The 26217-nt window shown below is 39.3% G+C and overlaps 1 protein-coding gene across 2 annotated transcripts in view; it reads right to left on the reverse strand.

Annotated features, from left to right (window-relative positions):
• The window catches only part of SATB2 (SATB homeobox 2), a 127683-nt gene that overhangs the window by 71412 nt on the left and 30054 nt on the right, over nt 1-26217 (reverse strand). For both annotated transcript variants that reach the window (XM_064718735.1, XM_064718734.1), the window contains one exon: nt 695-821. In XM_064718735.1, the coding sequence (XP_064574805.1) occupies nt 695-821 (127 nt within the window). The remainder of the gene's footprint in view (nt 1-694; nt 822-26217) is intronic.

Genomic DNA, 26217 nt, shown 5'->3' on the forward strand with positions numbered 1-26217 from the left:
CAGGCTTATCTGCAGCTCTGGCATATGCCAGGCACTGCCAGGGACCTTGCATTTGAGGACTCTTTAGTGGGCCAAGAGAGAAAGGAGAAGAAAAAAGGAGGGAAGAGTGGGAGGAAAGGAGGGTAAATAAGTGTAAAAATGTTGGGAGCTCTTGCTTTGCTAATCAGAACTAGCCCTCAGGGAAAGAAAATATTTTCCAAACACCAAATGGAGCTGCAGTGACACTCTCCTTCCTTGTCTTCTATTTGCTGGAAAGACCACTGGAGAAAAAAAATGAAAGTAAAAAAAGATCCCCTTTTCCACATCTCAGCAACTGGCTGCAGAAGACCTGGATTTTCATAATGCAGCCTCTAGAAAAAGGCAAGGAGTTTATTATTTGATAAAATTAGAACTTAAGAATCCATTAAATCATAGACTGTAGAAAGGTCTGCCTCTAAAAGCCCCATATCTTTACTTGATTGAGTTTCTGCCCTTCCCTGCTCTGTTACCATATTGCTACTTCAGAAAACATACAGTATCAGTTGGAACATGCACCAAAAAGCTGCCAGGTGACCCACCCTTCTCTCCATTTTCTTTTCATTTCATCAAAAGCCCAGAAATTAATGAAGACAGGATGTGCTAATCTCTGTAGTAATGCTGTAACCAACAGAGCAGCTCAGAGAATAGGGAAGGACAGATGTTCAGAAACACCCACCTTTGTAATTGGATTTTCAATGTCACAACATGATAGACATCTTGCAGCATGTCGGCTACTGTCGCATCTGGTGCATCAGTCACATAACTGAGAGGGAGGGGATTCCACCTCCCAAGCTTGATTATTCCTGAAAAGAAAACAAAAAATATATGCTTTATATTTTATCAGCCATTTATTAAACCCTTCAGCAAGGCTGATTGCTCCTGCAATCCAAGATCTGCCTTGAGGTTTATTGCAGTCTTGCCCAGAAAGACATGTTCTGCTCACTCCTGAGGAAACAGTGGAGAAGAGCAGGAATAGATTCAAAATCTTAAGCAGACAGTTGCTGACGTGTTCCTGACTCTTAAATTACTGCAAGGAAACACAGAAGATTTCCTTCACATCCTTCATCATAGCTCTGAAGCCTAGTTCTTTAAGTTAGAATAAGCTTTAAGTACTTTCTAGTCCTGATTTTGCAGTCTACAAAAACTCTTCAGTAAATAAATGCATTGTTTTTGACTTGATCAGGAAAATTCCTTTGCATGGGCCTCCAGCACTGTTACAATCTAAGCATGGTATGATTCCCAGTGTGGATGGAAACCCACCAAGCAGGAAGAGTTCACTCCCAGATACAAGTTGCACTATGCAGACAGTTGATTTTGTGGGGAAAAAAAAACCAACCAAACAACTGCAAGCTGCTGACCACAGATCCAAAATAGCTTTTTGGAGGCGGGAGAGAATGCTGTATGTTCTATTTCTACTTCTGTTCATTCTTTAATAGGGATCATCACCTCTTCTGGATGAGCTTGTCACAAAGACTGTAAACTTGGATGGTAAACCATTTGGTACAGAGGTATTATTTCTGTTTAGACAATTACAGAGGGCCCACCCACACCAAAAACAATGACTAATCCCGGGAATGACTTCCAGGAAGACACCAAACAAAGAAAGCCACAGTGCCATCTTACATGACAGCAAAGCAGTTCAGTCTTGTTCTGCACTATTGCCACTACTGCTTTTATTCCCTCCTTCATTGTGCTCCTATTGCCCCACTGTTCAGCTCACTTAACTCTCCTCAGCTCAGCCCTACAAGACACCATTCTCCCATTCAAACTGATGCCTTCTGAGGTTTCTTTATATACTGTGTGATCTTTGAAAAGACATCCAGGAACTCGACTGTCAGAAAAAAATTAATACACTAATACATGAGAAGACTACTTCTTCTGAGATAACAGGCACGCCAAAAACTCCTCCTGGGTATCTGGAAGGATGCTGTGGTGCCAAGAAACTTCAACCGTCTCCTCATCACTTTCCACTCCCAGTTCTTCACCAGTTCTGGAACTAATTGAACTGCAGTAAATGACAAAAACCTTTTATCCTGATCTCCCAGAAATGATCCTAAGATAACACCACACTGAAACAGTGAAACAAAGCTTCTCACAGAGACAATAACAGAATACAAGGAGCCCATGAAGTACCTACTATAAAGTATTTTTCCCCATTCCTACACAGATTGAAGAGGAAATAATTTTAGTACTCTTTCTCTGTAGCACTTAAATCTTTGCATTTACCACTGACATGCTTTGCAAGGCATTCTGTCACCACACACTGAAAGAAGCTGGAAGTGACCTAGTTCATCCTCAGTGGCACAAAGTTTCACTGTAACATACTGGTACAGACAGGCTAATACTTCAAAAGCAGATTAAGAAGCTTTTGGCAAAGAGATATAGTGTCCAAATGAAACAAAAAGTTACTAAGTGTTGCTTGATATCCAATGCTTGAAAATGGGACATAAACAGAACAAAAACATTTCAATGATGCACTGTTTCAGTATTAAGATTTAACAATCTGGTGCTGAATATGCTGCAGTATAAATAGTGCCTGGACTCAGATCCAGTAGAGTAACACACAGCACTCATTCACAGCGCCGTATGTCTCCAGTGCTGGCTCCTTGAGTCATATTCCACTTGCCAAGAAAAGCTGTTTTTCTTAAGGGGATAGTTTACTTAATGTTATCTCTGGTGACAACAAGAAATGCATATAGTACAGCATATATTAGTCATTAAATGAGCATCAAGGGTCCACTGCGTAAAATATATGCTGGAAAAACACCGTTTAGCTGCTGACTTCCTTTACCTCCTCTTGCTATATAATAATTTAAAGCAAAATCACCTAAAAATCCAGAAATCTATACCAGCTTCACAGAACACTTGGCTTCCTATGTTTAACCCCGCCAAGTTTTCATGTAATTGAAAAAATAAGCATCATATGTGCCCCATAAGTCACATCTAAATTGGTAATATTTTACAAGAGGCTTTATTTTTCATTCAATTAAGGAAAGCACACCATCTGCAACTGCTTGGGCCTGGCAATGCTGGCAAAGGACAAAGAGATGGTCGGGAAGCACTGAAGTTACCAAAGGTGTATCCAGACTAAAAGGGTTTAAAGAAAAAAAAAAAACAGTGCAGCTAGAGTGCACCATGGGAAATACTATGCAAATTGTTTTACAGGAATGTCTGCTACTACTGGAAGTTAGGAGATTTTTTATTTTTTTTTAATCCTCCTCTACCACTGGAGAGGAAATTGTTTTGGCTGGATTTAAACAAACACAGGTGTTACCATAATGCTCAGTGCCTCTGCACGTTAACACCTGCTGAGAGTCCTTTACTCTGTGTTACAGCACTGCTGATGCACGCTATTTTTTCAGCCGGTGTGATATGACGTGTGAAATATTTTTTTCCAGAGCACTTTAAGCTGGTCCAAACCATAGCCAGAAGCCATGGTTTCCATTCAGCTCCTCAGCAGACTTCACAGGTGCTTATTTCATGGCACCAACACTGTACTTAAGGCAACTCTTGGGCTATGTTTGGGAAGATTATGCCAGCTTGTTGGGCAAATGTGTTCTCGGCATACTAAGACATCTCTGAATGATGACTCAGTAAAAACTGAGCAGGCCAAAATTTTCCCCCTAAAAAGGTCCCTTCTTATCCAGATTGGATGTTTCTAGCCTAACAGCAATCCCAAGATGAAAAGAGCCTGGCAGCAAGGGGTCACTTCCACATACACATTTTTTTATTGTTCCTCTCATTGACTTTAAATGGTACAGCTCAGGCCTTTAAAAAATCACTTTAACAGGCCTGGCTAAGCTTTTATCCTACCACAACTGACACTTGGGACAGGAGACAGGAATGAGGAAAGGTCACTGTGTTATTAATGAACATACTACTTCTCTGGGAGTATCGCTTCTCTGTCAGCTCCAGATCTTCTCAAAATTATGTGTGAATAACGCACAGCAGATCAGAAAGCTCAGGAAATACAAAAATACGTCTTCCTTGAGTCCCAAAACTCTTCTATTAACAAATCTGGCTCTCTTTCCTGTATCTGTTGGGTCTTTTCTCCTGTGAAAGGTTTTGAAGGGAGAGCTAACAGATTTCAATGCTTGCACAGACTGAAGAAATGGCCATACACTAGAACAGCTCTCACCTCACCAAGAAATGACTGAACGCAGCCCAGGCCAGTTAGGCCATTAAAGACAATAAAGGCATCGGTTTTCTCAAAAGATTTTTTTTCAAAACTTATGTTAGAAGAGATTCTCTATCCACACTGGTTGTTGGTTCTTGAATGCCATGTACTTCTACAGCCAGGTCTTTTATTAACTTTAAGCCTCAGCTTCATCAAAATGCAGACAGGGAAAAAAGGCAGAGTAGCTTTGTGTAAAATGGGTGTAACTCCCTTTACCCACAAGAATGGCAGAACACACCAGTGGCAAACTTCTGTGAGCTCAAGTGTCAAGTTTGTACATAACAACCACTGAATTCACTGCTGTCCCTCCACTCAGACCAATGATGTGCCACCCTGCCAGCATGTTTCCAATTGAGTTTCATCCAAAAAGCAGCTCCTTTGGAGAAGAAAGTGATAACTACACAAGTGAGAGCAGAACTCTACACTGAACAGAAGCCTTGCCCTGCTATATCACAGCTGACCCATTCTATATCCAGCAGAATCCGTCACAGGATCATCATGAGCTTTATTTTATCACCTGAAAAGATGATGCACCTAAAGCACTGGGATTATTCCTAGGACATCACCCTACTGAAATTTGAAATGAATGGATGCAAGGCTGGGGCTAAAGCATACTTCCAGAATAACCACTTTGATCAGGACTACAAAATGACTAAAAGCAGAAAGCTGCTTTCTAGTGCCATGAAAATTATTTATCTATATAGGCTAGAAACCTCATCTGTCATTGCAAATGGAACGGTAGCCACACAGCACACTCATTCTAAGATTGCCACATCTGAGCTTTAGAATATACATATCACAGTCTAGCTATGACTATGGAATAGGTCCTAAATGGAATGAAGACCAGGTCCTGCATCTGCCACTCACAGGTAACTTTTAATCTGGACAACCCCATAACAATTACTGGAGCATCTCAGGTACCTTCCAATACATCACTGCTGTAAAATTAAACTCTTCAAATGGGGCATTTTCCAAATTCCTTGTTGTGGCTAAACAGAGCAAACAGTACCAGAGCATACCCTGTCACTGGCTCCCTTCAAGCCATCCCCTGCTCCCACCATGGCTATACTCTTGATTTCAAATTATGAGCACACCTGAATTACAACTTAAATGGATACTTGTAGTATTAATGCAAATGCATATAAAGCATTAATGTATTTTTTTAAAAATGCTAATCTGCCATGGTTAAAAGCTAGTCAAGTGTCCTAGAATTTGTTTCCTTGCATCTCGGGGATCCCAGGACCACAACCCAGAGTTGTGGACTGCAAACACAAGGCTGGTAGAATAACACAACCACCATTTGCTGCTGCCTTGTGAATTCAGTCAAGTAGTTTTGATCAAACATCGTGCTTTTTAACAGCAGCTCTTATCAAAACAACAGACAATCAGGAGAAATTGCAGGTTAGCATTAACACCCAAGCACTTCTGATTTCATTTACAGCTCCAAATGAAAGACCTCAAAGAGATACCCAATAAAAGCCCCACTTCTGGGACCAAGTAATTTCTTTATCAGCCACTATTGCAGAACTTCCTTCCAAAATGGGCAGCCTCCTGTGATAGTGACTGCATCTGTTTATCCCCTTCAAAGGAATCTTATCCCTATGCTTTAGCATGAAACTTTCTTTTGTTGAACTGTGTTTACTTACAGAAATCAAAAACTGCCTGTCCCATGTAATAACTACAAAGAATTATTTATTCATAAACCAGTTGCAGAAAATCACTACCCTGCAGTACATGACAATTCAACTTGTGTTTCTTACCTCTACACTGGCTGTACTATATCATCACACTGTAACAACATAAAGCAATAATGTGTAGTTATTACTGTTAATCCAGCAAAGTGAACAACTTTTCAAGCAGAAAGGATGAAAAAGCAACAGGAAAAATTACCAGAAGATAAACTGATTATATTAATTTTTGTATTATATTATTGAGCCATCTTTTCTAGCTTTTTGGAAAATCTAAGAAAATGCAATACTTTGCCCATTGTTATAAGGGTACCAATATCATTCTATTGAACTTCAATCAATGACACATTGGGGTAATAGATGGAAAACAGTCATCAGAATAGTCTCCCATACTTCTAAAGAGGGTCCCAACGCACTTTAAAAATATTAATTAATTGAACTTTGCAACATCCCAACATGTGAGGTAGACTGTATTCTGCCAATTGTCAGATCGGTGATGTAGTGATTGAAAGCACATAATGAACATAATCCCATGCTTATGTCAATACAAAAGAATCCCCCTCCTTCCTCATTTCAGCCCCTAATAAATAATTCAGTGAGAGAACAGGAATAAACCATGTGATTACACTGTGATGTACACATCCACAAATCAACAGGAACACCCACAACCCCCGAATGACAAATGCTCCACCCCAGCTCATGAGACTTGTGCAACTTCAGGGCTCTGCACAAAAGGGTGACCTTCACCCAAGGGGAAAACACAGCCAAGCCACACAAAGCTCTGCAAACACAAAACCCCCTGAACTGCTGCTGCTGGAAGTCTTGGCTCTCGCTGTTTAAAAATGCTCTCATAAACTCTACCTACCAGTGATGGCTTAGAGCACAAAACAACACATCTATGAGCCTTTCAATTTAAACACTTTCTGGCTTGCACATCTCTTTCAGTATACAGACTTTAATATAGACTATGCAATTACATTATTACATATGATATTTATATGATTATATATTAAAAGTTTTATGGAATTATGGATGTAACCATCAATAGAAAGACTGTTAGTGTTACAAGATTTCATGCCAAACTTCAGAGTACATTCATAGATGAAAATCATTTTGATACATGAAGCTTGGTTTTGCGTTTTTAATTTTCTGAATGCTAGCATTGCCCCTTCCTTTCCTCCAGCATGACTATATTGAAGTATTTGACTTAAATAACGTACACTAAACAGTTTAATGGCTTGTAATGCCACATATCGGGTTTACATTTTACAGTAAAAAGATTGTGCCTCATGTAATAGATGCTGCTTCACATTTGGGAAACATTATGTGAGGACCCTGACTTTTATTAGATTAATTTAATATAGGCACTAAGTTACTAGACTAAATTAATAAAGATATTCTTAAAAAAAGAAAAAATGAGGTGGGGGGAGAGAGAGTGAACAGAATGAACCCACAAATTAAATAAAATTTTCTGGAGCTTGTTATTTTGGAAGTCTTTATTTAATTTTCCAACCTCTATTCAGTATGACAAAACAGTCAATAATTGGTAAGGAAACAGAAAAAAAAAATTGATGTTATTTACTTCAGGGGATTATTTTTAAAACTGTTATATGATAGAACAGGAATACCACAAATAAACAGAAGGGCAAGGAAGCACAGGAAGTACTATTAAAAAAAAAAAAAACCAAGACAACGGGGCATTCACTTAAGTTTCCAGAGTGGATTCAATGATCTTTGTGAGTCTCTTCCAACTCAGAATGTTCTGTGATTCTGAAGTATTTCTTACATTTCCCGTATTACTTATAAAACTACCACCTCCACTGAGGAAAACCACATTCAGTCCTGCATAATATCTGTCTTTTGTCATTTTTGGGCTAAGTGTGCACTTGCCTTGGACAGCAAGAAAATGCATAAAGAGAGAGAAGCCCACTTCTCTCATCTGAGACAGAGAACCACTCCTCTAAGTACCATTTCCAGGGCAGAATACAAAGTCTTTCAAATCATGACAACTCATGACAGAAAGGCTACTGCTTCCAGGTGTCTTTCATAACCCTGCCAGTCTAGAGTTCAGTTTCACCCTCCACCAGGCTGCCCTTCCTGAGAGGCACCCTCACACCAGGGCAGTCTCAGAGGTAATACTCAGTAGACCCAATGCCCACAGGATTGTGGCACCCGCTGCATGTCACCAACATCATCCCCACATAATGCCCAGAGCAGGGCACCCCACCCAGTTCTGCATGAAATTACTGCATTTTGGGCAATCTGTGTATGGTAAAATCGTTCCCAGCTTAGCCCTGGGACACCAGGAGCACAGGCTGTGCCTCCTCCCAGGGAGCAGTGCCTGCTGAACACCCTGGAAATCCAGAGAGTCACAACTCAGCTTATTCCTTGATCAAAGAGCTTCTTTAGCTGCTGCCATGAGTAGAGGTTTGCTTTGCCATCTTAAATCATAGCTGTTCCTCTTGCTTTGGACATCAGCTGTCTCTCCTTGAGTCTCAGGCAAAATGTGCTGCTAATCTGCCATCCCAGCACAGCACCAGGACTTGTCTCTAATTCAGGGCCTCCCAGAGAGCCAACATAAGCAGACGCAGCTAGTGGGGACCTGCAGTGGGCTTCCAGCTCAGCCTTGCAGACTGACAACTGGGGCTTTAGTGCAGTTGCCTCAGTTGCTAAGAAACATGAATGCAAGTGTACTCAACAGGTGGTGCTTTTCTCCACTGCACATGTTCCTGAATGGCCATAAACAATGCTGGGATCATCTCACCACAAATTTGGACCAGGTGACCATACTGCCAGCCACCTCACCACCTATAAAGGGCTGCACATGAGTGAAAGGACCAGAGTTTTACACAAACATTTGCTGTCCAGCCGTTTTTGTCAGCTTTCTGCCAGCCCATTGCCACCAAGACAATCTGCCTCACGACACATTCAGCAAAAACAGGGTATCTGGGCAGACAGCCTTTGGTCCCTACCTCCCTGAAGCCTTTCTTGAATTTTATATTATATTTCCCAATGGAGAAGAGGAGAGGTAGAAGACATTCTCCCTCTTTGGGGAAAGCCCTGCATCTGTTTTTTTAAAAGATGCCAATGCCCCAAACCTCCTCAAATTCACCCAGCTTCAATGCTTGCCTATAAGCTTCACAAGGAAAATCAGTCTACTGAGCAGAGGAAACAGCACAATAACATGGCATTGCAGCTGAATACATAAAACACCTTTTAAAGGTTATAAAAGAGCATTGCCAACAGGACATTGTAGAGGATAATAAGCTTAGAATTAAGCCTACAGACATTATCTGGCCTTGTATGAATCTGAATATCCTGCCCACTCACAGCAACAGCTACAGAGAGCACAGAAAGTCTGGCTCAGACTGCAAACCTACAGTAGCCAACTATCTTTGTGTTGAGTCAACTACAAGTAGATTTGAAAATTCATGGGTCTCAAGTCCAAAGAAAAATAAGGGCATACAGCACGCTGTGCTGCACAAACAAACCCCTAAACTAATGCAGTTTCATATTCTGGCCTATGTAGTTTAACAGCTTAATCTCTTTAGTATAAGATTTGTGTCTTGGGGTTTTCCTTACTCTGTATAAAGACTAGCAGAATGTTTTTTCACTAAATTACTACTTTTGGTTTGCCTTCTGTCTTTTCTTTCCTCCCACCAGACATTCAGTTCTTGACTTCCATGAGAAAAAAACAACATGAACAACTGAAAAACTAGTAGGGCAGCATCTAACTATCAGGACAGAAAAGCAAGTATTGCTGAGGAAATAGAGGGATTGAGGACTTTACTGATAATCTCAAATGACTGCTTCCACTAATTCAACATGAATGCAGTAAGTGAAGGCACAGTTGCTGTAATTTTTGCCATTCAACTCTGAAGCCCTCTGCTCTTTGTAGCTGCCTTACTGTAAGAGTATAGCCAGATCCATACAGGACCAAAAAATATCCACAAGCTTAATCCCAGTGTCTCTAATGACATTCAGTTAAGAACTAATTCCACCACGAAGCAGTTAACAAGGGAGGTAGTAACACTTCTATTTTAGCATTTTTATAAGAAAAATTTTTATGGAAGCAGAAGTATCCATGAAAATCTGCATGCACATGTATATTTAAGAACAGGCACTGTTTGTTGATACTCAGGCTCAGGTCTCACTCATTGCACAAACACGTTAGAAGGTAAGGGACTAAAACTCTCCCTTGCCTTACAAACTGATCAGCTGGAGAGAGACAGAAAATAGTATCTTTAAGGTTATAATATTTCTTTTCAAAATACATTTTAATAACCCTAGTTCTTAGTTTGCACAGCATTGCAAATTTAGATGAATTTGATTAAATTAAAGAAGAAATTTTCCTTTACTGATACTTATTTCAGTTGATAATCTGATCTCAAGTTCCCCATCTCTTTCTTTTATTCCCAGGAAGACCAAAAAATTCTGCATTTCTGACAAGTCTAAATAAAGCTCTGCTGGTTACTGAACTATGTTATATTTCCTATCAACAGAAAACAAAAGCGGAAAAAAAAAGACTAGTTCACCACTAGAGGAGATGACTCAGAGCAAGCAGGAACTGTTACCAGACTCAGAAAAAACAGTTTTCCCTTGTACCGTTGATGAGCCCACATTAATGCTGAAATGAACCTAGATTTGTTTTCTTAGCCCACATCTTCCTAGAACTGAACCTATTTTCTTACAAAGCCACCAGATCCTTTTTGGATCCTGTTAGCATTTTAACTTCACGTTAGTCATTTTGTGAAGAAGAGACCGAAAAATAGAAAGACAGAAATAACTATTTTTTTAATTTAAATTATAAATTTCTGTGCACATGGTAAAGACTGGAAAGAGTTATTAACATTTTGGATCTGGAAGTTTGCTGCACACACAATCATGCTCAGAAGCACTTCCAGTTCCCCACTTCTTTAGGAGCAGCTAAGATTCTCATGTAATCACCACACATAGAAATTGTGGATCTGCTATGTAGAAAAGTATCTCTATCCCAGGCAAAACCAGTGTGAGGATTTCATGGACAGACTCTCCAAGCCTCAAGCATTGGTGGCACTGCGAACACCCTTGTGAGATGGTGTAGAGTTCTAGTACCTCCTCTCACCAGTTCTTTCTCTTTCCTAAACTCTATCTCATGTTCAAATCAAAGAGATAAAAAATGCTGCAGGGTGATATTTCAAGAGAAAAGGGAGGAAAGACTGTCATTTCTAATCATCTTCCAAAGCCCCAGGTGTCTTGGGCCCACGTACGCACAGCTTCTATGTGCAAAAGCAGAAAAGGAATCTAGAAGCCCATTCCCAGTTTGGGGGAATATAATTAAAGAAAGATACAGTGGGATGATGCCTTATTCAGAACATGGCATCAGCACTGGAAAATCCCTGGAATCTACCAGAGATACCATTTCACCATAAGGCACAACCTATACTGCTGCCAGCAATCTTCTCTGTACCACAAATACAGAGTATCTGACTAGGGATTTCAACTAATAGTATCGTGCCATAGGAGAAAACAAGATATAAATACCTACTTCACAAAGTCTTATGTAGGAAGATGAAGACTCTGCATACATCTTCTCAAAGAACAGGCTGAACAGCCCTCATATAATCCAGATATATTCTCTTTTCCTTACTGGCACAGGGAACCAGAGCAGACCTCAGCACTGAGGGAGCATTACTGGCCCAACACACCAAGGCAGCTTTGGGAAGTCTATCGTTTTCACTATCTGATTGATTTCAAAGGTCACCCTGGAGGAAAAGCCTCAATCTGGTTCCTGCCGACACAGCCGTTTCCCACAGCCGGGATCTATTCTCTGCTCTTGGCACTCACTCAGGTGGTGGGACGTGGGTTGCACTGTGGGTATCTGCATCTTAATGAAAGTCTATTTCACTCCCCCAAAGCCTATTGTTCATTTGGAGGCATGGAGTGTTACTGGTTGTTTCATATTGGAGGTCTTAAGACAGGTATGCACACCAAAGAAATAAAAACTTCGAGTAAGAAAAAACTTTGGAACTATAGAATTATCCTAAAAATCTGAGCTGCCTAAAATACTATAGTAATTGACACTTAAAACTATTTGTACGTCTTTCTAATCAGCAAAAAAAATACCCTCTTTTCTTCATTTGAAATCTGAGTTCATGATGGATGAAAATCTAATCAGGGGGGCCTATCAGCACTAAAACAGCTCTCATTTTCTCATGATGACCCTGGTTTACAGTTTATCACAGATTAACCCATTTGAAAAGCTCATACAGTAAAGGTCCCAATCAGTGTGACCAGTCATCACTGTAGTGTGAATGGAAAAGATCACAGTCCGACCATTAAAACTGCAATCTAGAGAGTAAAATTAAATATTAAACAAAATTGATAAATTAGAGATGAATCTATAGGATTTTGTGAGAAATGGCTTAGTCTAGGTAAACTGCTCTAGACTAAACATGTTGGATTGATGAAATTCAAGAGGTTGTCCAGTCAAGCCAGAAAATTAAGGTCCACCCAATCTTCATAATCAGGAATAATTTCATTGCTGGAGGCTCAAATTGTTACCTCCTTTACCTCCTTTTCAGGTGAAATGTTTTTTGCCACATGTTCAAAGAAGTGAACTCAAGATACAGAAGCCCCTCATCTGGACATGTCTAAAGAATGCTCTTCATTTAGAAAAAGTAAGGTAAGAGTTTGAAACCTACATACACTGTGTTAAGGCTAAGCTAAAAAGCTCTTTACAAATGAAATGGGGGCACTTAGGGACTTAAGCCAGCTTTTATCCAGGTATGCAGTGCACAAAAAACTTCATATTCCATTAACTGTGGTGAGTACCTCCATATGCCCTACATAAACAAAAGGAATGTCATACCCAAAGTGTCTTTTGAGTAATTTTTATCTTGAAAGAAAATATTAGCCAATGTAACTAAGTATCACAACTAAAACTTTTGAGCAATCTTAGTAGAACCGCAATATCATACTACTATTATGACTGAGGGGTTTTCTGCCAGCAGAGGAAAAGGAATTTGCTGTGTCTCACAAAAGACAGGAAGGCTTGACAGGTTGATGGGCAAGAACAATGCACACTCTCCCTCAGCCTTAGTGAGACAGCAGAACTCCCCACCAGCCACTGCCCCATGCCAGAAAATGGTCTCAACCTTGTTAACAGCCCTTCTTGGGTACAAAGAAAACAATTTAAATTTTGAGCTTGAAAATCAATGAATAGGTTTTCTTTCTTGCTAAAGCAAACCTCAGATTTGTCATAGTGAATAAGATGAAACAACCCTGTTTGAGAATCCCTCATGGCAAGCAGCTCTGCTGGTCAGTGCCTGCTCACCCATCCACCCAGGGCCACATCACTGTCACCTTCCTCTTCCCACCCACGCCTCGCTGCTCCCGTCTCTGAATGACAGCCAGCACCTCCCAGCTCTACAGACCACAAACCCCAATATCCCTTCCTCCTACCCCCAAGGACACAAGTTACACTCTGTTTGGCTTGAGTCATGACTTTTCTTCCCATCTTCTTCCCATGCCTTTTACTCAAATCTATAAACAGAGGAAGAGAGCACTAGAGGTGCCACAAGAAGATCAGCCAGGGATGCCTGCTCCACAAGAGCCATGTCCAAGGGTGCCTGCTCAGCCCATCCAGAGTGGGGCAGCCCAGAAAACAACAAGGTGCAGCTGCCAGGGCAGGGAAAGCTGCAGTGGCAGATGAGGAAGGAGCAGGGCAGGCAGGCACGGCGATGGCTGCCAGTCAATTCACACCTCGGCATTAGCCCTCTTCACTGCACACATATGGGCTGCACAGTCAATGGGCCAGCTGCACACACCCCTCCCTCGCTGCAGCCAAGGACAGGAAAACACGCCATTTTTCCACTAAAATGACCCACCTTACTGCCACAACAACTCATTTTTGATAGATTCTCTTTGGATCTGCTGTCATGTACGCATTATTATCAGATATTCAATGGAATAAGTATTTCCAAATAGCAAGTGTGATATATTTTAAGTGAATGCAAATATTATGTGCATAGCCACAGTAAAGGGAGAAAACACAGCAGCCACTTTAAATCCTGCTTCCTTTACTGATTTTCACAGTAGAAGTATTTGTAGGGAGATGATACAATATAACACAAAGTGAATCAACATTAAAAGGAAAAAAACAACAACTTACTTCAGGAATTAACACTTTTCCCCCTTCCTGCACATAAAGATATGTGTTGTTGTGTTAACTCTGGACACTACAAATTTGATATGTATGTTGTAAAATTAGACACAAGTACACAGCCTGTTGTTATAACTCAGAAATAAAGCACATAAGAAGTAAAAAAAAAAAAAACTGAAAAGCAAACAAGTTTTTTCAGCTGTTTCTCCAAGAAATGCCAGAAAATTCTTTGTATTTCATCTTGGGGTATGGACATTCTCTGACAATATTAATATGAGAAGCTTTCAAGCTATACAAAGTTGGTTAAGTCATTATTCCTATTGCACAAAATTATGTTCAATCCTTTTTTTTTGCTAAACCACCACCAAAAGATGACATTATTTCAGAATATTCCCTGTATAATGCAGAGCAGCAGATCGTGAAAAGTAACAGATATCTTGCTTTGGTGGATAAAAATCAGGGGAGAAAAAGAGAGAATCAGTTCATAAAACCACAACTTGCGTAACTGGTTTGCTTAAATGAAAAACAAATCAACTGATCATTTCCTGGCAGATGAAGCATTACAGTCAAACAGAATTTAAGAATTTTAATCTTTAATTATTTAGCCATATTCTTACTCTCTCACACACCATTCCCTTTTTATTTAAAAACTCGTTTTTAAGCAGATAAATTTTGAAGGTGGAACTCTGTCTCAAACTACAAAAAAGTTTGAAAAGGAAAACACCAAAACCAAATCATCTCGAAACAATGTATTTTTTAAACTTATGTCCGTGCCTCCTCTGCTGTTTAAATTCTCTCTTGGCAAAAATATTCTAAGAATTTTAAAAGACTACTAATATATTTGTTTAATCCCCCAGTCCCAGCCCTCCAGAGACAGCTTTGAGGTGGATTTGTTAATAAATTGTTAATACTTTGTTAATAAGCAGTGGCACAGCCTTGGCGGGGGAGTTTCCCAGGTGAGAGCTGAGCCCTCATGGATCCAAGTTCATCACTCACCACGTTGCTAATGAGACAAGTGCAGCCCAACACGAGGTTAATTGTCAGAAGCAATAATCTAAATTAAACTGGCCAATGTTCAAGTAAAAGGTACCATTTAAAATATCCTTTTCCAATGAAAGCAATCTCAGGAGTTTATTTGCCTACTCAATATAGAATTCCAGGTTTTAAAAAAAGCCCTTCTTCTTCCCCTCTAAGGAACCAAAGTAATTATTTTTAATACAGCGACATATGTTAGACAAAAGTATTAAGGAGGGGGCTTCATTCCACTCCAAGTCTCAATGGAATTTTCCCTTATGTGATCACACATCTGAGCTCAGATTTTACCCTAACCAATGAAGATTTTTTGTTAAACAATTGGTATTAGCTGATGAGAAATCTTCTCACAAATAATCCCGAAACATGGAAGGTCTAGTGTGATGTTCCCAGCACTGAGAAATATAATTAAAACAACATGGGGAATTAAAAAAAAAAGTGAGAGTTCACAAAAACATTTGAGAAACAGCTCAAGTCAAGTCCAAGCTCACTTGGTTTTGGCTGGGACTGCAGGCTCACAACAGCCTCAGCCTGCCAAAACAAATACAGCCACCCGTTTGTTCCCGGTGCTTTCACCCAGGGAGGGACCTGCTCCTTTGCTTTCCCCTGCTACAATAATGACGTGTCTGCTAGGATTTAGCTGGGGTCCATATCCCTGCCCACCTCTGACACAAGTATTATTCTGTTAATTGTGAGAAGGAAAGGACTTAGTGCCACCTCGGACTGACATAATAACCAATATCTTCCAGATAATTATTATGTGCTGTAATTAAAATAATGCATATCATTCAAGCAAAAAGTTTAAAAATACCTTGGGAGGAAGTAGCTGGGGATAAAATCCCACACAGGGAATCTGTTTAATTGTGGTTGCAACCGTAGAGGAAAAATACAGGATTTAAGATAACTATTATTCATTTACAATGCAGAGACAGTATAAAAACATATCTAATAAACATGAATGTTGTGGTTGTACCCACAACATTTTATGCATATTTTTACCAGTAAGGAATGACTGAAACAGATATTAAAAAGTAGTTCTCAATTAACCATTTTTGTATTTTTTTAATTATTTAGTTGTCTTTTTTAAGAAAAGTTGTTAAGTGGATACAAAATTCCTTTTCAAAGCACACAGCCACCTACAACTAATCTCTGCACTAGTGACCATTAGAATATCCAGGTTTTCAGAACTCCTTAATTTTATCCTTGAAAATGAGATCATTTTAAGGTAGCTAACACAGTGGAAAATCTCTCCATTGAATAACAACAAATGCAACAAGGAAGAAAAATGCCTCATAAAATACTAGGAAAGACAGTAGATTCAAGTAAGTAATATTAAAAAAAAACTGGCTCAGCTTTTAATGATATTGCACAAGTGCCTTTCTTTTTCTAACACAAAGTTGAACTCTTGAATCACTACAGATGCCTTAGTCTTAGAGGTAGCTGGCAAACACAATGGCATGAAAAGCATCTTGCATTAGACACGGCCAGTTCCAGATTAAGATGCTGACATGAACTAGTTAGAAACATTTTTACATTCCTCTTTTTTCAAATTCCCATTTGGGAACCTGCTGGTCCCTCTTCCAAAGTTATAAAATTCAATCCACAACACAGAAGCTTTGCCACATTCCATTCTTTGGATTCATTGGCCAGTCTACTGCCTACTCAGGAACCAAAGGGACCAAGGGGACCAGGCATTCCAAGGGGAATGACACTCTCAGGGTAATAAAATGAACTCTGGAAGTTTGTCAGCGGCACGTATTTACCTCTGTTAACCAGCAGAACCACCTACAGCAAGCTGTGCTAGTAGTACAGCTAAAGATGACATTTTGAAGACAAATAGGCAGTGGCAAAACTTAGAAGATTCTAGAGTTCCTGAACTTTGATGTAGGTACTAATCCCAGGCTACTGCCAGTGCTCTTCCTGCCTGATTCTTAAGTGCACACAAAAGCAAACAGCAGATGGTCAATTCATAAGGCTGGCAATATTGGCATCATCAACGCAGAGCCACTGGCATGTGCCCGCATTCAGCCAAGCAGAGGCTGACTGACCAACGGAGATCAACAGAGCGAAGACCAGAGACGCTTGGAGAACACCTACAGAAAGGACTTCACTCACCAGGGCACCCTGAGTGAGGTTCCTCATGGTCCAAGGTAAGGCATCTACAAAAAAGCATTGTTCATTTCTTCTTCTATATAGTGGTTTGTTTCTTTCTCCTTTTCAATCTCAATCTCCCATGTCAGATGTGGGAAACAAGCATTTTCATCTTCATTTCTCCCCAAATACTATCAAAGGACAATAACACAGACCCACTTAAAAATGTAAGGAAATACTTAGGTGAGTAACTCTTATAGATATAAGGAGACAAAACTGTTTTGTTTTCAGAATTTAAAGTGAAAAAAAGAAGTCCAAGCAGCTTTTCTAATTGCACTAAAAAGACACTAGGCAGCATCCATTTTATCAGTTCTGTTTCTGACATTTATTTTTCGTCATTTCATTGCTGATTTGAAGAAGGGTACAACTGCAGTAAGGTCAGACCTGTTAAGTACTCAGGACATGGGGGGCTGAATAAGACAACCAACAAAAAAAGCCTTGTTTTTTTCCTTTTTCTCTCAAATGAAGTAATGTACCATGGAAGTCTCCTTCTTGCTTGACGCTTTGCACCTCCAGCAGCCAGGGAGCAAAAGGCACACTAGACACTGTAGTACTTCTATCTGGAGAAACACAACATTTCCTGTCCAAATCCAAACACAATGATCTCAAACCAGCAAACTATCCAGCAGCTGTGTAGGCCAGACTGGTGAAGTTATAGTTAGCTATTTCTGTCAGTTTAAAGCCCAAACTGCAAATGCTTAGTCTTCTTACAGATTTGACAACTCAATCACACTGGATGATGACCACCTTTGCAAGGCTAAGCTACTATTTATCATTAGTTAGAAATAAATAAAAGCACAAAGACAGATTTTGAAAACCTAGAGCACATTCAAATAATTACACTCTGCTCCAAGACCTAACACAGTAATAGACTCTCACAGGAATAGCTATTTCGCTGGCAAGATAGTGCAATAATGCAATTACTGCCATTTAATTAATTTATATTCTCAAAATCTGTCTTCTTACAATTTCTGAGTATTTCACTTTAACATCAAGACAGGATTTTCTGCCCTGGTTTGCCATAGCAACCCTTGCAACAAATGGCAGTTGTCTATAAAAAGGGGGGACTCTTTGAATATGCATGCATGGTTTAGTATGGTTTGTTTTAAAGCAGGTCAGAGCACAATGGACCTTTTCTACCGTGTGGGATTGAACACCAACAAATCTCACTTCAAGGGCCGCCACGCTCCTTTGCAAAATGAAATGACACTGCTGCTAAGTCTGGATGTAATTACAGATATGAAAGTTGCTTGTATCTTCCTCTCCCTTCTCTACTCTAGATGTATTTGCCATACAGCTGTTAACATCCTGAACAAGTAACATGCAGCAGACTTAACATTTCCTTTCATTTTAAGTATTAGTATACAGTGGTGGCTATTAAAGCACATTTACCACTAAAGAATGAGACCTTTGTTTGTCTATTGCAAGCAGAGCTCTGCCCTGCCTGTCTGTGCAGCCCAGGGCAAAAGCTATACCAGGAAGCCTTGACCTCCAGCCCAACAAGGACACTCAGTAGGGCTAAGGGTAATCCCAACCCCTCTTTGCTCATTCCGCTTCTCAAGCTGTTTGAAGTAATCATTACCAACACAGCTACATTTTGCGGTCATATTATAAAATGAATCATTGTTCAACAGTCCAAGATTGCTAAACTTGTTTTATGTGTGGTTTAGAGTAGAGTCACTGGTAGCTCAGGCCCCTCAGAGCTGCACTCCCCCAGCCCAGTCACAGCAGGGAAAGCACTCGTCTTTGGCACTACCCCAAACACAGGATGGTGTAAGCGAGCAGCATTTGGCCTCTAGCGCTCCTTCTCACCAGTTCCTCACAAGATAGCCAAGATTTTTTCCAGCTGCTTCCATATGAAGAGCCTTCACCTCGAAGAATCTCTTTTCTACAGTTTTAACACAGCAAATTCTGGGAATTAAAATATCTACCACTCTTCTTGAGGTACTCTGATTATACCCTGCAAAACATTACTTCTCAGTACATGCTCCTACAGGCACAATTTCTGTTTTAAGAGAGCCTGTGGAATATTTGATGTTGGGATTTAGTAGGAGTGAATGAATGCTCCATTATTCACCCTGGTGGTACAGCAGTGGTTGCTCTGAAGTTTTACAATGCAGCGTATTGCTGTAATGACATCATATGACATCATAAATCTCCCACAATTTCTAAAGCTTCTGATGACTGTTTATCCATAAGCACCTTGTTAATAATTTTTTTTAGAAAAGAGTTAATCAAATAAAAATCTCTTGCATTTTTATATTATTTAGAAGTCTAAAGACAAGTACTAACCACCCTGGGCTTTAAAACTCTTTTACCTTAAGCTTCATAGAAAAGAAGGCACCATCTTGTTTTATAGATGCAGTCAGACAAGGTACCCTGCTTTCCACCCTACATAAAAACCTCACAAAATATATGAATCCGAATTTGAATTAATATTTCTAAAAAGTTCTCTGGAAACAAAAAGTTACTGTATTTCTCCTTGTTTCAACCAAAAATAGCCCAAATTAACAACTATTTTCCCCTTCTTTTAAAACCTTCCTACATACACATACATATTAGTCAAGTTAAAGACCAACTTCTTAGTCCTTGCCAGAACAGTGGTTATCTGCTATCCCTACCTTCAGTCAGACATACACACACAACTAAAGCAACACTTTACCCTACTTTAAGGCTCTTAACCCCAAGTTTCATGTGTCTCCCTACCCTCTGCAGCTTTCTCCTTCCTCCAATCTTAAAGAAAGCACTTGAAACCAAGTAACATCTTACATATATTAAGACACATATGGCTCCTACTTTCAGTCTTGGAGTTCCCACACTTCTGGCCTCTGAGGACATAGGTTGTCTTCCTCCATGACTCTGAAGTGGTAAGAGCATTCCTACAGGCAATCCCTATTTTGTTATCCCAGTCTTAGTCACTGTGTCTCAGATATTCACATAAGCAAGCAAAAACCCAAACTTTGATGATAGACTAGAAATAACAATCAAATTACTCCAAACATAATTAAACAGAAAGTATCCTGCAAAAGGATGGCTTTCATAGAAGGAAAAATGTTCTGTAGTAAAATGGCTTTGGCCTATATCTCCTGTAGCTAAATAACTTACTCAAGAATAGCTGTATTGTGTTTGGCTTTCCATATTAGGATACAGATGAAAACTTACATGGATGGAACACCTCAAATAAGCTCTTCGTAAACAATCGAGTATAGGATCAGTAACCACATACTTTATATATATAAAATTATGTCAACTTGGGCTGCCTATGATCCCAATCCACCTCACAACACATTATTTACTTCTTCATATAAAACAAGTTTGAAATACAACTGGAAACATAAATCACATTTTAACCTCTGCCCTCCACTGCATCAGTGGAAACCAAAAACTCCACTGACTTCAGAAGCATTTGACTTTATTTACAGTTCTGTAACTCAAAACATGGCTTAATTTTCTGGTAAAGGATCCCTTATTGAAGCTGCAGCATTAACAACTATGAACTAACAACTATGAACTAATCAGCAGTGTGTGAGCTGATTTTGGACCCTAGATCACAGCACTGGATGCCTATTTAAGTTTTCTATTTCACTTAGTCTTCACACAAAGTCAAAACTTTCTAGTTTAATTTTTGGCCTCATTACAATAGTAGCAGAACCCTGATTTCAGTTTCCACCATTTTGAGGAGTATTTTCTTCTGACATAGGCACTTCATGTTTATGTTTTAAGAGGCCAGGACATTACGTTTTTAAGAGGTCAGGACATTATCTCTACTACTATCAGCTTTTTCACTCCTGTTCTTAACTCTTCCTATTAAGGATGCAAAGTTCCAAATGACATTGTCAGCCTGGACTCCTCTTGGCTGAAAAAGTCATGTTTGTGATGAGCAGTTCCTGCTTTGGCATTGCTGGTCCTTTCCCATCCGCCCTCACAGTATATCTGTTGGAAAGCACTGCTTTTCCATAACTTTCCCTAAACTCTGTTGGCTCCCTAAGTCACCTCCAGTTTCTGTCAATCCCTGTGCTGTTCTCCCAGAACATCTGTAAGATGCCAAATGGTATGTATAGTTTTAGGGAAATATCTAATCTGCTATTTTTGAAAGTTCAAATTGCTTTGCTGCCAACAGTTAGAAATACGATAACAAGGTATTACTTAGTACTGAAATCCTCTTTTTTTCTGGGAAGAGCTAGAAAATGTATGAACTGTCCTGCAATGCTCAGTGGTTTGCTGAGCATAACTATGGTCCAGCCACATGCCATAGTGTATATATAGCCTTACAAGTTTATAACATACTGAGGTTTCTGCTTAATTTAAATCTGCTACTGAATTCTAATATCCATTTCTCTTGTTTCCCCATCTCCACACATCCCCCAACAGCACTCAGTGCCAAAGGCTGAGAAATAACAAAAGGGCCACAGGAGGCCCCAGGCATGTTTGAAACCAACCAAGCCCTATGTAGGATCCCACTGTCACATGCCTGCACGCCCGCAAAGAAATGTGCTTCAGAGAGCAAGACTGCATCCCAAAGTTACCAACCAGCTTCTTTTTGTTCCCAGCAAATTAAATATTGGATAAAATGCTTGGATTCTTTTCTCTTCCATATTCTCATGCCAAAGACAGGATCATGCTAACAAGCTTCTGATGGAATCCTCCTAGAATTTATTTTTTATCTTTACAAATTAAATTTTTACAGAGAAGATGAAGCTCCCCTCATCAAGAGCCCCAGAAGTATGGGAAACAAAATGTCAAGAATTAACAATGCCAAAGATTACACTCCCACACGGGGTTAATTTTTTTTTCCAAACAGAAATCTGTCCCACCCATCAGATGAGTTACTATAGTTCTATTAGCGTTCTGGCACCTCCTTCTGTACAAACATAGCCCTTTTGCTATAAAGCATGTTATATATAAGACTTAATCTATCAAGCACACAAGTAAGGGGTATTTTCTTTTTGCTTCCAGATGTAAACTGATCAGTTCTCCTATAAGACAGCGTCTTCTTCTCCCCAAATACTACGTCATACAACTAGCTGGATGTAAAAAGACATTCAGTAGGTGTTTGAGATGGGGGGAACCAGGACCTCCAGGGAAACCAGCCTCCATTTATACAGAGAAATTTCTACGACAAGGCCTGACTCAATGGGCCCATGCTCCACGACAAAATTAGAACATATTCCATCTTTCTCCCTGTTAAGTGACAAACTGCACCTCCCAACTGTTCTGAGAAAATAACTGCAGGTTTTGTAAAAGATAAATGCTCTGCCAATAAAAGAAGTTACTTTGTCATAAACCAATTAGGTTTTGTATCTAAAAATATGTGGACAAGGGGCTGCCTATCTACTACAGGATACACCATGCCACGGTGACATTGCTGCAAATGCACATTGAGATACACATCCTGCCATACTGCACATACAAGGGCTTTAACAGTCCTAAATACAGTTCAATTAACAGCAGCTTGCATCCCTATCCAGTTCCTGGATACGTGACCAGATAAAATCTAGAGAAAATGCTAAGTACTCAAAGGAAAACAAAGTACATGCTGTCTATTAATTGCACTGGAGTTAACACTGCCATCATGTAATCCTTGGTGAAAACATGACTTTTTTAATGTATTTTTTTAATTTCTTGTGAGCTATTAAAAGACATTCTATTTAAACAGCATTGCACAATTTCCAGACAACTGAATCTGTGAAAAAAGCCTTATGGCTTTGTGTCAGGTCTTGCCATATTATTATGGTGCAAAGGTTACATAAATTTATCTCCTTCTAATTCTGGATTTTTTTAAAATATGAAGACACTGGAGGCTTTTTTTTCCCCATCTGCAGCTAAGATTTCTGCATCTCCTTCACATTTACATGCAAAATGTGAGTTTGTGCACAAGAGACCCAGTTAAAAAAAGATAAGGATTCAGGAGAAGCCCTGAAGATGCATGATGGCAATTTTGTTCTGTAGCAGTCCCTCCTTCCACAATGTATTGTGGAACGGCACAATACATTGTGCCCTGGGGCATCACAGAGCCATGCCAGTGCTACAGCTGTACCTGCAACTGCACCCCAACTTTGGACAGCAAGGAGAAGAGTGGCACAGAGATTTGCTGGACCTCAGTGACCTGGTGCTGGTGCTTACTACACTACCAAAAATCACACTGCTGTCCCTCACAAAGTCATGATATTGCTATTACACACAGTGTAGAAAAACCTCTCTGTCTCTCTTCCTTTTTGCTTTCTCTCTCCCTACTTTCCTGTACCCATACACACTCGAAACTGTGTAGCATAAGAAGTTCTTGCAAAATAAAGTTTTAATACAGAGCTACAGAAAGCTAAGGGGAAAAAAAATCTCATGTTTGTATGATTACAAAAGTGTTCCTTAACCTTGTTATTGAAACCACTTTGGATTATCAGGCGTAATTTTTTTTTAAATGGTAATCCACATTTCACCATAAATGCTGAATTTTTTGTCTCATACCACTCAAAAGAGACTACAGAAGCTCTCTAGCTAAATTTATTACATTTCTTTCCTACTCACCTTTATGAGGTGACATACTACTCTTTTGTCCCCCTTCTAGAAAACTCACAAATCCATCAATACATTGGGATTTAGACAACTTGGCATTGATCTTTTAGTATCTAGGAATAACAGCTTGACAGAGGCAGCTCTGTATTAGTAAACTTCACAACAAAAGTACTTCTGGATAAATAAATAAAACAAACATCTCTATTATGCAATTTCAAACTAATCCTTGTGATATATTTAATAATTCAACCCTCCAAAGATCAGTGTAATATTAATTTGTTCCTTGCACTAAATAATTATTACGGTTTAATCTAAGTTGGCTAAACAGATGTTCAGTAACATTCAAACAGCCTTGGCACCAACACTGACACAGGGCGGTACAAAATAGTAAATGTACTATAAAATATTTTAAACTTTCAATGCCAGAACACAATTCTATAAGAAGCTACAAAAGACAAATCTTTAATAAATACCAGTTTCTACTGAATTCTGCCATAATGTTAATATTTAGTTCTCAGATTACGATGTCACTTGGTACTGTTTGACACCCTGTTGTTTCCAAAGGACAACCTCCTGTGTTTTCAAGGCCAGAGTTGCTCAGGATTCCATCACAAGTCCCCCAGGAGGGAGGGACACCCTAACTGTGCAGCAGAATGGCAACCCCTCGGGTTGTGTGACACCAGTGGAGCCAGGACAGGACCTACATTTCCTTTTGCATCAGGAAAATGCCCCACATCCAGTAAACTGTTCTATACATCATGCCCAAGAGAAACCAGACACGAAATCCTTCACCAGTGTGCTCCAGTCTACACTGCAGTACCTCTGGAAATCATTTTACTTGCAGCAAGTCACTTTTTTGTTGAGCTAAAGCACACTTTTGGAATCAACAGGTCTTTCCTCTGGGAACAAAAGAAAAGTTATATGTTTGATCCAAGAAGCAGATCCCACTTTTATATATGCACATAAAATGTATTTCCCTTGGAACAGATTTATCTCATTCTGCATAGGATTTTATTTTATGGGTGGGCCTGGATATTGTTGATTTGGGTTTCTTCATGGCAATTACTTGAAAAACACCATAAGATGCATTGCTAGAATGACTGCTCGACAAATAGCACTTTGCATCTTATTGTAAAATATTCATACACTCAGCCCAAACAAATGTTGTCTGTAATAAAAATACTGCCATATATCTTCATTTGTACTAGAACAAACCCATTTTATTTGTTCATTCTGTGCTTTAGTGTCATAGGTCTCTTAGAAAAGATAATTTATAATTCCTTATGCAATTAGATATGAAATTGTCTTACTCTGCAGAAGAATTTATAATGAAGAGACCAGGTTCAACCAGTTCCATGGAAAATATTTTGATAGCATCAAAAAAGAAAGCATAAAGATCTTTAGTGTTTTAACAAATTAACACATGCCTTTTGGGTAAATTACTGTACATGCTGTTAATCTTTTAATTAGGTTCTCAATTTCACATACACATTTATGGCAGGGAGGATTTTTAGTGATCAGAAAATGCAAATATATGGTGTTGCTCTGCTCTTTTAATAGATATATCAAGAAAAAAAAAAAACCAACCTCACCCCCTAAAAGAACCCTAGTAGGTGTAGTCTTTTATTTGAAAGCATCACAATAAAATATTAATAATACTCTATTAATAATCACAAACAAAATACTACTCTTCATTTCATTATTCAAACAAATACAGCTTTCACATTGAGAAAAGCAAGACTCGTTCTCCATAGTTATGCCACAGAAAAGGAAACTTTTATGTTTGTAATGCATGTAGCTTTTAGACACATCATCAGCGCTTAAAACTATGTAATTGATCTTATCTATATACATGGATATATAAATTCATGTCTATAATCCATAAATAGTGATGTTTGAAGCACATTCTGTGGTAGCATTTCACGAAATGCCAATTTTCTCATGCTGACTGCCACATAACACTGCCTAAGCATCTCCTTCCACGATCTTGAAAAAATACAGTATTATCTATAGCTCATTATTTGATAGAATTTTTTCTTCAAGCATTTGGTCCATCTCAGTTTCAACACAAGATAAACACATTTTTCCCCCACAGATTATTTCATAGATTCTATAGCTGGTACCGAAGAAAAACATACTCAGAAAGGCAGACAAACTGCCATCAGTTAACAATCCCTATGCCAAGGGACATTTTTAGCATGGTGTTGTCTCTGTAAAAGTAGGAATTATCTACTAGTTACACCACATAATGATTTTTGTTAGAAAAAGGAAAAAGGCCAAAATGTGGCTAAGCAGTAAATATATTATAAAAACAAAGTATGAAAGCAATTTAGCTGCGAATCCTGACTGGCACATGCATCCTCCTCCTAGCTTGTTTGAATTTAACTCTTTGTTGGTAACTCGGAAACAGCCAGGTGAAGACAAAGGTGCTATGCATACAAAACAGTATGGGAAGTAAAAACAGAATAAAATACAGACCCCAGATCCCAGGGCTATTC

Source organism: Zonotrichia leucophrys, chromosome 7, assembly GCF_028769735.1.
Source record: "Zonotrichia leucophrys gambelii isolate GWCS_2022_RI chromosome 7, RI_Zleu_2.0, whole genome shotgun sequence".
Lineage (NCBI taxonomy): Eukaryota > Metazoa > Chordata > Aves > Passeriformes > Passerellidae > Zonotrichia > Zonotrichia leucophrys.